The 14,034-nt window shown below is 38.3% G+C and overlaps 1 protein-coding gene across 5 annotated transcripts in view; it reads left to right on the top strand.

Annotated features, from left to right (window-relative positions):
* Positions 1 to 14,034, top strand: part of JAG2 (jagged canonical Notch ligand 2) — a 67,952-nt gene that overhangs the window by 22,981 nt on the left and 30,937 nt on the right. For all 5 annotated transcript variants that reach the window (XM_068160289.1, XM_068160292.1, XM_068160290.1 and 2 more), the window contains 3 exons: positions 2,631 to 2,685; positions 9,018 to 9,272; positions 10,158 to 10,218. In XM_068160289.1, coding sequence (XP_068016390.1) covers positions 2,631 to 2,685; positions 9,018 to 9,272; positions 10,158 to 10,218 — 371 coding nt within the window. The remainder of the gene's footprint in view (positions 1 to 2,630; positions 2,686 to 9,017; positions 9,273 to 10,157; positions 10,219 to 14,034) is intronic.

Here is a 14,034-nt window from a genome sequence, read left to right as displayed (position 1 = left end):
AAGAGCTGTGCATCAGAGTCACACTTGCTGGTAAAGTACTGTTAAGTTTCTATAAGGCAGTAGAGGAGTATTTTTCAAGTCCAGAGGCTGTGCCACTGGAGATATGGAACTCTATTTTAAGCATCTTAAAATTGGTACAATGCTTCTTTAACCCCCAACCTTTCAACATAAGCATGCTGGAACAGTATATTGTGTGGAACTCTACCCACAAAAATTCCCAAGCACTCTAGGCAAAGATACAAATCTGCTTTTGAGTGGAATGTTGGGAAGGCAATATTTGACCGATCCATTTAAGGTAGCAAGTCCAGCTTAAATTTTTTGTTCCTTAGCCTCTGTGGGCAGTCAGATGCAGCAGTCAATTTGCAGTAGGAAAGACCAACACTTACATGAACTAAGTAAGTGGACATCTGGAAGCGCTTGAATGCTATTTTGTACTTCTAATGTAAATTGATGGAACACAGGAGAACTGAGAGATATCTTAGAAGATCAGTTGTTAAAAGCAGGAGAGGTTGATGCTGAGTATAAGCTATCACTAAACCTTTATCTGTTCCTGTGATGGGAAAATCATCTTCCATAGTGTATGTCTGAAGCTGAAAGTGTGGAATAAAGGTATCTTTCAAAAGGCATAGTTTGTGGCTTATGTGTTAATGTAAGTAAACAATATAGAAAATAGACAAGTGCATTTCTGAATAGGCTGATTGTTTGCTGTAATCAGGAAGGACCTCAGTCAGAGCCCTCCTACATTGGGTGCTGCACTGGTCTTCCTTGTGGCTGCTTCTGCTCTAAAGTGGGGAGATTTCAGTGTTAAGATCAACACTCCTTGGTGGGAAGTGAGCAGCATACAAAGCACTTCAGAGTGAAAAACAGGCATTTCTTTTTGTAACGGTAGAATAGCCTTAAGCATCCCAGGAAAGATAGCTGAATTCTTACATTATCCTCTTCCTAAGATGATGCTTTTAATTTCTTGGCTAAATGTCTCCCAGTCCATGTGAATTTGTAGTTCGTTAGCCTGAATTCTGTGCACAGTAAGGCTTGGCTCTCCTGTGTTTAATAAGCTTCAGATTTTGATGTGACTTAGCTCTAAGCACAAAGATTTATACATAAAGATTTTAAGACAGTGGATGTTTTTTCCTTGGTTTTAAATGTTTGTGGGAGTCTCAATGGTAACTTGAACAAGTTGGAAATCATCAAAGCCAATCACATCCTGGGCTGCATCAAGAGAAGCATAGACAACAGGGTAAGGGAGGTGATTCTCCCCCTGTACACCACTCTGGTGAGATCCCACCTGGAGTACTGCATCTGGTTCTGGAACCCCTGTTACAAGAAGGATCTGGACATGCTGGAGTGTGTCCAGAGAAGGGCCATGAGGATGGTCAGAGGGCTGGAACATCTCTCCTATAAAGATAGTCTGAGAGAGTTGGGGCTATTCAGTCTGGAGAAGAGAAGGCTCTGAGGACACCTTATTGTGGCCTTCCAGTATCTGAAGGGGGGCTACAAGTGAGCGGGTAAGGGACTTTTTAGGGTGTCAGGTAATGATAGGACTAGGGGGTATGGAACAAAAATAGAAATGGGTAGATTCAGATGGGATGTTGGGAAGAAATTCTTCACTGTGAGGGTGGTGGGACACTGGAACAGGTTTCCCAGGGAGGTAGAAGCACCTTCCCTGGAGGTTTCTAAGACCAAGCTGGATGTGGTTCTGAGCAACCTGATCTAGTGTGAGGTGTCCCTGTCCATGATGGGGGATTGGATCCTTGAGGTCCCTTCCAACCTTAACGATTCTATGATAATTTGACTTGCTAAAATCAAAGACAAGTAAACTTTACACATATGCATAAGGTAACCTTTTCATAAATAGGTTTAATGTTTGAATATCAACATCTATCCTACACAATTGGTCGTAACCCCCCCAAAAAAATGCTTGAAGCCTTGCTTTAGTGGAGTAAAGCCCTCATGATTTTTCCAAATCTTAAAACAGTTTGAAATGTGTTGCTGCTTTCCTCAGGACAAAGTACACTTCCAGGTGTGCTTCCCTTAACTGCTGTGTCTTTTGCAGGTCTATTTTTCATACTACCCATTTCACAAGGAAGAAATGCATGGTGAATTTTTGTGTATTTCCTGTTTAGATGAGTTTCTTTAGAAAACAGCAAACATCTGTTACGTAGACTGATCTTTCATGAGCTGCCTAAAGAGTGATTATGATTTTATTTCTTTTTGGTTGTAAGTTGCTTAAGTCTTAAATATCCTAGCTGTTTCCCAATGTTCAGAACACTTTACTTCATTCCAGCCTCTCAGGGCTGCTTGTGAAAAGGATTTCTGTGGCCAACAAAGTTGAGAATTAGATGCAGTGGGAGCAGAATATAATAACAATAATAATTTAGTCCTTGGTGCATGTGGGGAGGGAATTGGTTTTGTTTTGCTGTTAGCCTGCTTTCCCCCACAATTTCTAGTGCTATTATTTCATGCTTTTGAGAAAATGCCTTTGAGGGCTTTCACATAACAGTAGAGAAGTTTAATTTTTTAACTCCTTTCAGTTGGCTTTCTTAATAGCACCAATATCTGCTTACTCAAAATCACTATTTGTCTGATGTGTGAGAGTTTTCATTACTAATTGGTGTTTTGTTTCTTTTCAGAGATCGTTCACGTTAATAATAGAAGCATGGGATTGGGATAATGATACAAAAGCTGGTGAGTATTTATGTAAAACTTGCAGTTGCCACTTACCTGTGTTATATGTATACAGGTTAGGGAGGGAGGAAATGGTATGCTGCTGCCATTAGCCATCCCTCCAAATCAGTTTGAATGCAAGCCTGATACTGAAGTAAAGGACACGTACAAATCCATCAGTGAATATTGGGTTAGGAACTGAAAAATTACTACTGACAAGAAAAATAATGGACAGTAGTAAGTGAAGGTTGTAATATTTGACTCTTAATTAATCTTAAAACACTTAAAAATCACAGTAGGCCCTTTCTTGAAAATAAATAACTAAACTCTGTGGTGTAGAGTTGCACATGAAATCCTTTCTCTTTACCAAAAACCATGGCATCCAATACTTTTCATGCTTAGGTAAACAACCAATTGTTCTTGCTCCCCATAAAGAAACCACGCTTGATGTTTTTGATTAAAGTATTCTCAGTCAAGGTATGATTCCTTTCTCCATTTGTTTATTGTCTAGTACTGAAAAGCTAACTTGTTTCTGGTGTGTAAATGCTGGTCTGTAACGCTCACTATCAGCAGGGCTGTTGATCTGAATGGAAAGCAACATTACTGTATAAATACTTGAATATCTTATGTAGGTGCTTGTTGTCATATTGTTGCTAAAGTAGGACTCCAGCTTTAATCTACACCTTGGTGTAATGGTTTACAAACCTAATAATTGATGCTGTTGGCTGCAAATATTAAGTGAACTTCAAACTTCTGTTGTAGTTACTGGACTATTTAATCTTGGCTAGAATCAGTATAGAGGTTAAGAGTTTGAGCATTGAGATAGCAAATGTTTAGCCTGAAATCATCATTGCTTTCTAATTATATAAGTTCTGTTTTCTGCTGCCTCACTGATTGCCCTTATAAAGATGCATCAAGCAAAAAAAAAAAAAAAACACTTGACAGAACAAATTAGAGTTTCAAAGTCATTGAAGGTTGACATCAGTCCCACTTGCACTTTCCTGAAAAACTTGCCTATCTTAGATTTTTCCTAACATGCTCCATCTCCAATGACAAAGTAATGATGAGTTTGTTCCCGAGTCTTCACTCTCTTAGAACTGAGCTGCTTTTGTCCTGTTGAACAACTCCTTCAACCTTTTCTAATAGGTATGTTTTCTTTAGATCTCTGGTAATTCATGTTGCTGCAACCCTTCAGTTGGTCCACAGCCTTGAGTGACACTTCCTAAAGCTGGACATGGTATTCAAAATGAGATCTTGTGTACTGAGCAGAGTAAGCCTCAATCTTGAATAAGTTTAGATACCGTACATAGCAACAGATTGGAGGTGTCCTTGAATGTTTTGTTCAAAAAGTACTACATGAAGTTAATTCCTTTAAGTAGTTTCCAGCTTGGGAATAATTTACCTAGGAGCATCTAGTACAGCAGATACTGGAATATTCGTGCCCTATTTCTGGATGGCAGAGCAACTCATAAGATGGTGTAGGTGAGAATGAACGCTAAGAGCCTACCCTGCAAAGCAGATCTGTATGCATTTAAGTGATTAGTTTTGTTCTTTTAATAAGCTACTTAACGGTCTTGTAACTTGCTGTATTTGTCTTACAATCTGCAGAATCGTCTTGCAGACCTGTAGTTTTAAACCCCAGGTTTCTTTTCAAATGTGTTTGGTAAGGAGGCAGTCACCTTAGGCTTATGTTGTCTTATGTCTCTTATTTTTAATTTTTTTTGGCATGCTGTAACAAATCTGTTTATTTGCATTTATGTCCCCCCCTTTTCTGTTTTGTTTTGTTTGTTTTTGTTTTTTTAAATACTGAGGTTCAGGCAAACAGGATATATAGTGTCTTCTGGGGGCTCACTGGGCCTTCTCCTTGAATTAACAGTTTCTATGATTTACAGGAGTCTGTCAGTGTTCTCTCAAGAAACTGTTATGGTAGCTGAACTTTAATGTAGGCTGCCAGAGAGGTGCTGATAAGGTGATTGTATCTGAAAGCCAGAAGGTTTGTCATGTGAATTTAGGAGGGCTTTCTTGGACTGTAATTTGGCAGAAGCCTAGCTAAACACTTGTTGTCTTGTCAGAGTGTCCTTCAGTAGATTTTTGTCTTGTGAATCTGTAAAGATGCAAAGACATGTCCTTTGTATTTCCACAAGGACTACTAAACTGCCGAACAGGGGCAATTTATATGTAAGAGAATAGGAAAGGGAATATGCCAGCTTCTGTAGAGAAAAGACAGTATTTGCTTCCTGGAAGAGTGAACAGAGTATCTGTGGAAAACTGAACTCCCTATCGTATCCTGAACACTGAGCTGATCTCTGGATCAGGTTACATGCATCTTCTGTTGCTACTGTAAGAAAGATTAATCAAAGTAATTGCCAGAGTCTGTTTATAAGCTGAATAATTAGTTCCAAATTCAGGTTTTGCTTTCCTTTAATGGGGATGAGTAAGGCTGAAAGCTAAATGCAGATCCTGTGTTTCAGCATGGCCTTTCAAGTAGGTATTTTTAATTAGCCCATGAAAACTCAAAAAACATTCAGAAAAGAAAGGACTGAAACTGTTCTAAAGGACTAAGAAGGAGTAAAAAAATGAAACAGGAAACAAAGCACTGACAAAGTTTCCAGTGAGAAGTGTGAAGCTTTTAGCACAGTTATTTTTCCCTCCCTCTATGTTCTAGAAGCTCTTTTCTTCCTTGCACTCATCAAAAGCAAGGCAAGGGTGCTCCGAGTAGATCTATGAAATATCTTCTGAAGAGCAAGTCTGCTGGGGCAAATGTAGTTTGATGCAAATAATGGGGATACAAACTCTAAGGGACTTTCAGAACCTGATTCCTGAACTATTCCTGCCCTTCTGTCCAGCAGCGTTGGTTGAGAGGGAAGCATGTGGCAGTGCAGTGTTACTACTTGTTTGCTTTGGGAGGGTGGAGGTGAGGGAGAGGAAACTGCCTTAGATACAAAGTCACTGTGAAGGTCCTGTTCTGTCTCATCTGTCACACCAGTTTATGCTACTTTGCAGGTAAGTCATTTGACTTGGCAAACATGATTGTAAAGCAGCAGACTTACTAACGTCTGACTTGGTGCTGCCATTTGGAATCAAACCAGCATCTGTGTGTGAAGTAACTTTCCATGTGATTACATCTACTACAGGGATGCAGTGGTTGCTGCCTTCTTTTGTGTTAGCTTGTAGGGGACTAATCTGTCTGTATGGTGCTTTGAAATGCTGCTTGAAATGGGCTGAAGAGATTGCACTTCTGAAGATGAGTAGCTCCTGTTCCTTTGGCATGAAGTTCATATGCTGCTGTATGTCTCTCCTTGCAAACAGCTGCCAGCATCACCTTTCTGTGTTGCGCTGTGAGCTGCTTCTTGGTTCTGTCTGCTGCTAAAAGTTTGTGTTGGTGAGCAGTGTTCCTAAGTCAGCATAGTCATAGCTTCTGATTGCAATTACAGGTAACTACTCCTCAGATAAGGCTTCCTAATCTAAAAACTACATGTTGTAGGAACAATAAAAGTTTTTAGCCACCATCTATGCTTAGGCACATCTGTGCCACTATCTGCTTTTCTAGAGATGCTTGTAGACGATTTGGAAATCAAGGGAAAAAATCCTTATTGCTTCTGAGGGCTATGTGTGGAGATTTGAGTAGTTATGCTGCTTTTCTGACCAATAACCAAACAAGTTCAGTTATGCAGCTCATTGCTTTTATTGAGGGCTAAAAGCATTGTGTAAGTTCTAAAGTGAATTTTAATGCTGAACCAGATGCCAGGAGCAAGCTTGTCTCATTGAAACAGTTAAATGCAAGTGACTGAATATCTTCAGAAGCACTTTGACATTGTGGGGGAGGAAGGAAGAACCTTGATAAACTCTTTCCTCTGATTATGGATCCCTTTGGAAAATGCACCCTCTATTTGGGATCATTTTTATATTGGAGCTGGCTTCTTGATGCCTTTTTGTGGTTCAGGGCACATTTGCTTGGCTTAAGGCTGTTGAGCCCTACTTTTACTGATAGTAAACTAGAGAAAAATCACTTAAAATTTGGAATACATTCTTTTTCAAAGGAGTTTGTGAACATATTTTGGGTATTCAAGGAAAAAAACAAAAGCACTGTCAGGTTATTCCCTTGTTCTTGATTTCAGGTATCAAGAGGACTATTGTGCATAAATATATTTGCAGTAGCTGTAATGCTTGTTCCAATTGATTAACTGGATCTGAGGAATCTGCATTAGCCTGAGGATGGATGATAGAATTTTTATTACATAAGCCACTCCTTTGATCTTAGGACCTGTTCTTTAGTCCATCTGATGCACTTTGAGGAAACACTTTTACAGCTGTGACTATTGCAGCTGTTTTTAATAAGCTAGTTTCTTATAGCTGGAAAATAACTCTATCATGCATATTTGCTATTTGTTCAAATCCCAATGATTCAGCCTTTCCTTTATAGTTTCGTGGATCGATAGTCATTAGAGAAGGATAAGATTATAAAAGGGTGTTGAATCTAATCATGATGCTTTTAATGGTGTCTGGTGAAATTATAGATGTTCTGCTCAGTCAAAAACAAAATGCAGGAACCTTTTCCTAGCTTAGAGGTTTCTTGTCCCCTCTACTACTATGTGCTGGTGGATTACAAAGTAGTTCATGTATGGGAATTGGAAAGTTAGCAAACAAGGGTAGGCTTCGGTAAGTCTTGCCTACCTGTAAAATATTTGGTTTATGCAGACTAGTCTGGGCAAGCATAAATTGTGTCCTGTACACTTTTAATGGTAAGGCAGGGGAGGTACTTTCTGCTCTTAATAATTGGAGAACATTTCATTGCCTAATTAAAATGGAGCTTTTTCTTGTAATCTTTTTTTAAGTTCAGTATTCTCTAATTTTAAGAGGATTGATTTTTATGGTAGACACAAGCTTGAAAAAAGCTGTTACAATAACAAAGTACATTGCGGAGCCCATTACTTTAGCTTTCCTTTTCCTTTAACGTTGAAGTGACTGATAATTATTGCTGGAGTCCTTTTATATGCTGGGGGGGCAGTGCAGCTTTGGTAACAGATGCACAGGATACTTCTATTCTGTCAGTAACTTCCTAGTTGAGAAACAGTTGCTCCTTTTGGGTTTTTGTTCTAAACAGATTAGGTTAATGAGTTCTGGAAAGTAAGTAGGTGAAATGCATTTGCTGAAAATGGTAGATAGTACTGCTTGATGTGAGCTTGCTGTGTTTTATATTACCAGTAGTCTGAGACTTAGACTTTCTCACTATCATTACTGCTTCTTCCCATGTGCAGGTTTTCGGTGGTTCCTTTTCTTTCTTTTTACACAGTGTGGTGTTACCAGATTTGAATAGTTGAAGACATTTGAAAACTCCTATCACTTGGGGTTACTCACTGTCTACCTCTACCCTTGCTGTGATTTGCTTATTCTTAACATTTACTGAAGCAATCATATATTATTGTACTGGCAATAATCATCTCCTAGTATTGAAGGATGCCAAGAATAAAATGGATAAAAATAAAAAATACATATTCATGGAAATACTTCATACTGCAGTTCCAGAATCTTATATCCTTGAATCTTCTTGTCCCATGTGGTATATAATAGGTGGTGTAAATTTAGTCCCAGTAAACAAAGCCTGACAGTCACAGTGCTGCTGTTTTCTGTGAGGGCAAGGCAGGATGCTTATAGAAGGTATTGCAATAGTGATTGTAGTTATTGGTAGTTCCACTGGGCATAAGGATAAGCAGGATACAGAGGTTAGAATGGCCCCTTGACAGTCCTGGGTTCACTTGTATATTTCCTTCAAAATGTTAAATACTAACTACACAGCGTTCCCTGAAATGCCTGTTAAGGATCTTTTGTCTTTAATGTTGAGAGAATGGTAAAATGGAAGCAAGCTGATTTATATACACAATGTAAGCATACCAGAACACTTACTATTGCCTAATAATTGTGCAGCAAATTGAGTTACTGTATGTTTTGGTTTATTTTAAAAATTAATCTTATGCCAAAAAACTTTGATATCTCAGCTTCTAGTTTATGCTCATTTTATAATAAAGGAGGCAGAAAGGGCCTCAGATCAAGATAAGGCTGCTAGTTGTCAGCTTGTGGGTGTGGTATGTTTGGCTGCCTTGAAAAATAAGCTATTTCCTATGGATTATGTTCCAGGGCTTTTTAATATTTCCTTTGGGACACTTTAAAATTGGCTTTCCTGTAATGAACTTTGCAAGGCAAAGGAAAATTCAGTTATATGGTAGATCTTTATCATCTTAACATTTTCTTTACTAGATTTTCTCTTAACCAGTTGGGTACTTTTGATTTGAATTTACATGCTCTTCTGTGCTGTCAAACTTACCCCCTGTTGAATTTACCCTTTTCTTTAAAAGGTGAAGACTTGTTAATAGAACGAGTGGCACATGCTGGCATGATCAATCCAGAAGATCGATGGAAGACACTACAATTTAATGGTCCTGTTGCCCATTTTGAAGTACAAATAAGAGTAAAGTGTGATGAAAATTACTACAGTTCCCTGTGCAATAAATTTTGTGGTCCTCGAGATGACTTTGTTGGTCACTACACATGTGATCAAAATGGAAACAAGGCCTGCATGGAAGGCTGGATGGGAGAAGAATGTAAACAAGGTAGTATCGTTTACTTCATTTTATATTCGCTCTAGTGCTTACATAACAGGTACAAACTGCAGGAGATATTTCTGTAGTCTGTGCTGTAGCATACTAATTTTAACACATACAGGCTTTGTCCTTTGAATACAAATCTTTGAAAAAAACATTCTCTGTGAAGAGCACAGCCCAGCACAGGGTAAAATTTTGCTTGTGGTGTGCGGTGGGGATTACACAACAAGTAGAGGATTTGAAATAGTAAAGCATATTTTTACTAATTGATTTTGTTCCATGGTGGTGTTACTTTAAAGTAAAACTATGTATTACATCTGTTAATGCAAGATTATATGGAGCAATTGTTACCAGTAATACACTAGATCTTAATCCTGTAAAACTGATTTCATAATACTCTTTTTGCAGATGGAGTTTTAAGTGTAATACAGGCAAAACTGAAACCTTTCTGATAGTTCTTAATGTGAGCAGAAATTCAAGTGTAGCCATCTCTTTCACCTACCACTTAATCAAAGCTATGTGTTTTGTCTTCAGTCTCAGTGAGTAATTAGTACTAAAATTAGAGAGGACCATGTTTAAGGCTTACTCGAGGTCATAATTATCCATTGAAGCTTGAGATTTCCAGCATAACACTGGTTTAATACCAAGTTTGAAAAAAATAACTTTTTGAGGAATGTTTCAATGGTTTTACTCTTGCTGCAAATTTTTTCAGCGACTTTTAAAAATAGTTACCTTACTTTTTTTCCTAAGAGTTGTAGTGGCGCTGGTTTTGTGAAATAGCTGGCTGGAAGCAACAGTTATTGGAACACGGCTAAAGACAGTCTGCTTTGCACAAACAACGTATAGGCTGATTGACAGAAGCCTAGACTGATGCCTGAATCTTTCTGTTTACAGCTGTGTGTAAACAAGGATGTAATTTGCTCCATGGGGGTTGCAGTGTACCTGGGGAATGCAAGTAAGTCTGCATGCTTCAGTATAATTTATTATTTTTTTTTTGAGTACCCATCTTAGCATTTTTCATGTATATTACTACTCTTTAAGAGTCTGCTTTAAAATGGAAAAAATTCTATACAGGAGTATGGATGGAAATAGAGCTGAAGTAGATTTCACACATAAAAGAACTACATTTACTGTTTTGCAATCCTATTTTTGGTGTATATAGGACTGAACAGATTTGTATCATGTAATCTTAAACTGCATCTATCAAATGAGAATAATCTTTGTTTTATTTCTTCTCCTCTCTATAAAAATAATTAGGAGCTTTAATCTCTCTGTATTATTTGTTATAAAAAAGGGAATTTACTCTTTGGACTGTTACAGCAGGGAAGTGCTCACAGTCCTAGGAGAGACTCTCTCTCTTTCTTTCTACATATGTGTATGTATATATATGATCACCAAAATAGTAAACCTAGCTTTTCCAAAAAAAGGGCAGGTTTTGGTAGTGATGGTGATACAGTAGCACCCCCAACCTAAGCTTTCTGCCCCAGAGGGAAGTTTTTGGTCTCTATATGTGAGAGGAGCTTCTGAAATGTTCCATTGGCTTTGTGATGAAGCCCATGCAGTGTCTGTGATAGCAAGATGAGTTGATTGGTTTGTTGTAAAAGTTCAGATATCTATCACAGTAGGTCAGTGTAAAAATAACCATTTCCCCTTGGCTGTGGAAGAAATGGGAAAGGTCTGCTTGCAAGTTTGGGATCCTGTGTAAATTCTTAAGTTTATTTGTGGTCAGAGTTGTATGCACCATTGAAAGGGTAGATTTGTGCAGTTGTTCCTTTGTAAGCTGTATTGAATCTTCTTGCTTGGAATTATATGTAACTGAATTGGCTGCTGAGAGCAGCCGAACACCATTTGTGGCAAGCTTTGTTGTCCTCCTAGCATTTGCTACAGCCAACACAGAAATGGCAGAGATAGGATGCAAGTCACTTAACTTTGTGCTTAGACCTCAACTGGGGTTCAAGTGCCATTTCTGGAACTGTTGTAGCTGATGTACAAACAAGTCCCATCCTGCTGCATAGCCTGAAGTGTCTGACAGTGGGGTATGGTAGGTAATAATGTCTAAAATCATTACACTAGAGTGGCTTCTTACTGCCTTAATGTCCACCAGATGCTCCTGACTTGAAGATTTGACATGTTGTATCTCTTAAATTGAACTGCAAACTGTAAAATCCAGTATATGAAGTGCAACACTTCAGTCCATCTGCAGTTTCACATTTGAACAGCTATGAAATCTCCCTTTTTTTTTTCAAGAGAGAATATTTCTATTCAATGTTATTTTTGATCTTTTCATACCATTAATTATTTTCAGTGGGATTTCAAGTATTGTTTTCCCCTACCATTGATGATTAATTTTTTTTGCAGGTTACAAGTAGAAATTGAGATTGACAGCTGGGTCAGTATTAGTTCTGCTTGTGCAAGAAGTATTCCTTCCCTTGAGCTTCCAAGAACACAATTTCCCCTTGAGAACCTACTATAATGAATTTCAGTCTATGTAAGGGTTTCTGGATGTCCTGTAGTTTTCTGGAATCCCATATACATCAAATGATTGTCCTATGAGCCTGTGAAAGTTTGCTTCTGGAATGAAAGGAGCCTTTGAATAAAAACGAAAAGGCAATGTGTTTAAACAACTACAAAACAGTACCCTTTTGGTGGGGAGTGAAAGGGAATGGTGCAGTTTCCTCCTTTAGGTTTCATTTCTTTGTGATGCCAGCTGTGTCTGGGAAGGCAGAAGTTGGAGAGGAAGAGGAAGATGTAAAGAGGTGAATACAAAAACCTTTGAAGATGGGAGCCTGGGTGGCTAGAGTACCTTTTTAAGGTGTCTGCCAATAGTGAAGCTTTTCCTTCCTCCTGTGAGTGACATGCTGAAAGCATCTAGTGTTAACCTTCTTGTCCCTTTCTGACCTGCCCAGCTAAGCAAAGCTTACAAAAATAACACTGAGATGTTTAAAGGACTGACCAGAAATCTCACGATTTTGTTGGGTGGATTCTCTGATACAGAAGGAATTACTGGGGGAAGGAATAAGGGTCTTAAAATTTCAGATAGATTGTGTGCCCTCTGCCTTGTTCCTTTATACCTGTCTGTGAAGTGATAGATCTGTGATCACCAGGTTGGAGGAAAACAATGGCCTTTCTGTGTATGGCCACTCCATCTGCAGTGTTGCAGAAGGTTCTTGCCTACCTTTTTAAAAGTGACTTGTTGCTTGAGCTTGTTTACACAGCTATCTTTAGTTTGTATTCTGTAATAGTTATTAGGGTATATTAGAAATGCTGCTTCTATCCCAACTGGATAATGCTTCCTGTAGAAAAATTATGCTGAACTAAAAACAAGTAAGGCTCACAGATGACTTATCTCCAGCAGTACAAAGGAAGCTGTTATTTAAAAGCAACTGCTATGTTTGGTGCTATTGAATTATAATCTAGATTCCTTCATCCCAGTTTTTGGACAGTTGCCACTGTCATTTAACAAGTGAAAACAATGTCCTTTTTCAATTCAGAAAGAAAAAGAAAATGTGAGAAAAACATGGGCATGAGATGTGTGGAACACCACTGGTGTCAATAGCCACTTAAATGCCACTGCAGATCTGGCAACTAAAAATAAAAAAGTTGGAAAATGGTTTTCATCCAAACTTGTGTGAACGTGCAGGTGACTTAAGTAATGGCTCTGAGGTGTCAGCTGAACTCTTGTCAAAAGAATCTACCCTCCATGCTTTGATGTTCCAATGTAATTTAGGGCAGGTTTTGGATAAAGTGTTATACCAAAATAAGATCTTAAAAGTAGCTAAATGACTGCTGACTTAGTAAAGTGTATACCATAGGCTGTAACTGGACATCATCTGTTGGGGTAGTTCATATGCCAACTGTTTTGACAAATTTATTAAATATGAACTCAATTACATCCTCAAAAGCAAATACAACATAGCTGTATCTCGAAAAGACGAGAAATTGTTATCTTATGCAAATAAAAACTCCAACCAACCAAAAACCAAATCTTAATCTGTATCTGGAATCAAAATGGCCACAGTATTTTTTTTTGTTGTTGTTCTGCCTGCGGTGGCAGACCATATGGTCTTGTTGATTTCACCAGCCCAAAGTGTTATAGGAAGGACTGTCAGAGAAGTATGATTGCCAAACCATGATGCTTGGTACTTTTTGTTTTTTCATAATTTGTAGTACTTGTTAAATTCCATTAAACTGTCCAGAAAAGAAGGAAGCTTGATCTAATGGCTTAGGCTCAGGTTCAATTGTCTTGTGAAATGAACAGAGTTGAATATAGAGAAACACAAATTATAGTCTCCTTCCATGATTAAAACTACCAACTTGAGAATCTTAGGTGCTGCTTGTAAGCTTACTGACAGTTTAACAGCTTCATCTTTTACTTCTTGTCATCCAGAGTGGGATGGGTTTGTGAGAAGTCCAGATAGGCCTCGTATCTGGCCTACATTGCCATCCCTGCCAGGATCATAATGTTTTCAGAAGTCTTTCTACTTTCCCTGTTGGCTTTTGAATGTTTAAATTTCTCTTCCAAAGCAAAACAAAAATGGTGAAGTCCCCAACACTGCTCAACTTGTGTCCAGCTTCTGGACCTATGATGGGATCTAGGTTGTCAGTGTAAATGAAAGTCTTACTTCACACAACTATAGTACAAAAATTTCTTGGAATGCATATCCTTACTAAAATTAAATGGAAATGGTGTCATTACTAGTGCATGAACATGAATTTGTGCAAGATGAGCGGAGCAAGCACAGTTATTAAAAATGCTGAAGTAAATAAGTTG

Source organism: Melanerpes formicivorus, unplaced genomic scaffold (assembly GCF_026170545.1).
Source record: "Melanerpes formicivorus ecotype bairdi unplaced genomic scaffold, bMelFor1.0.p_v2 SCAF_48, whole genome shotgun sequence".
Lineage (NCBI taxonomy): Eukaryota > Metazoa > Chordata > Aves > Piciformes > Picidae > Melanerpes > Melanerpes formicivorus.
The sequence above is the reverse complement of the archived record's forward strand: the minus strand, read 5'-3'. Positions and strand labels throughout refer to the sequence as shown.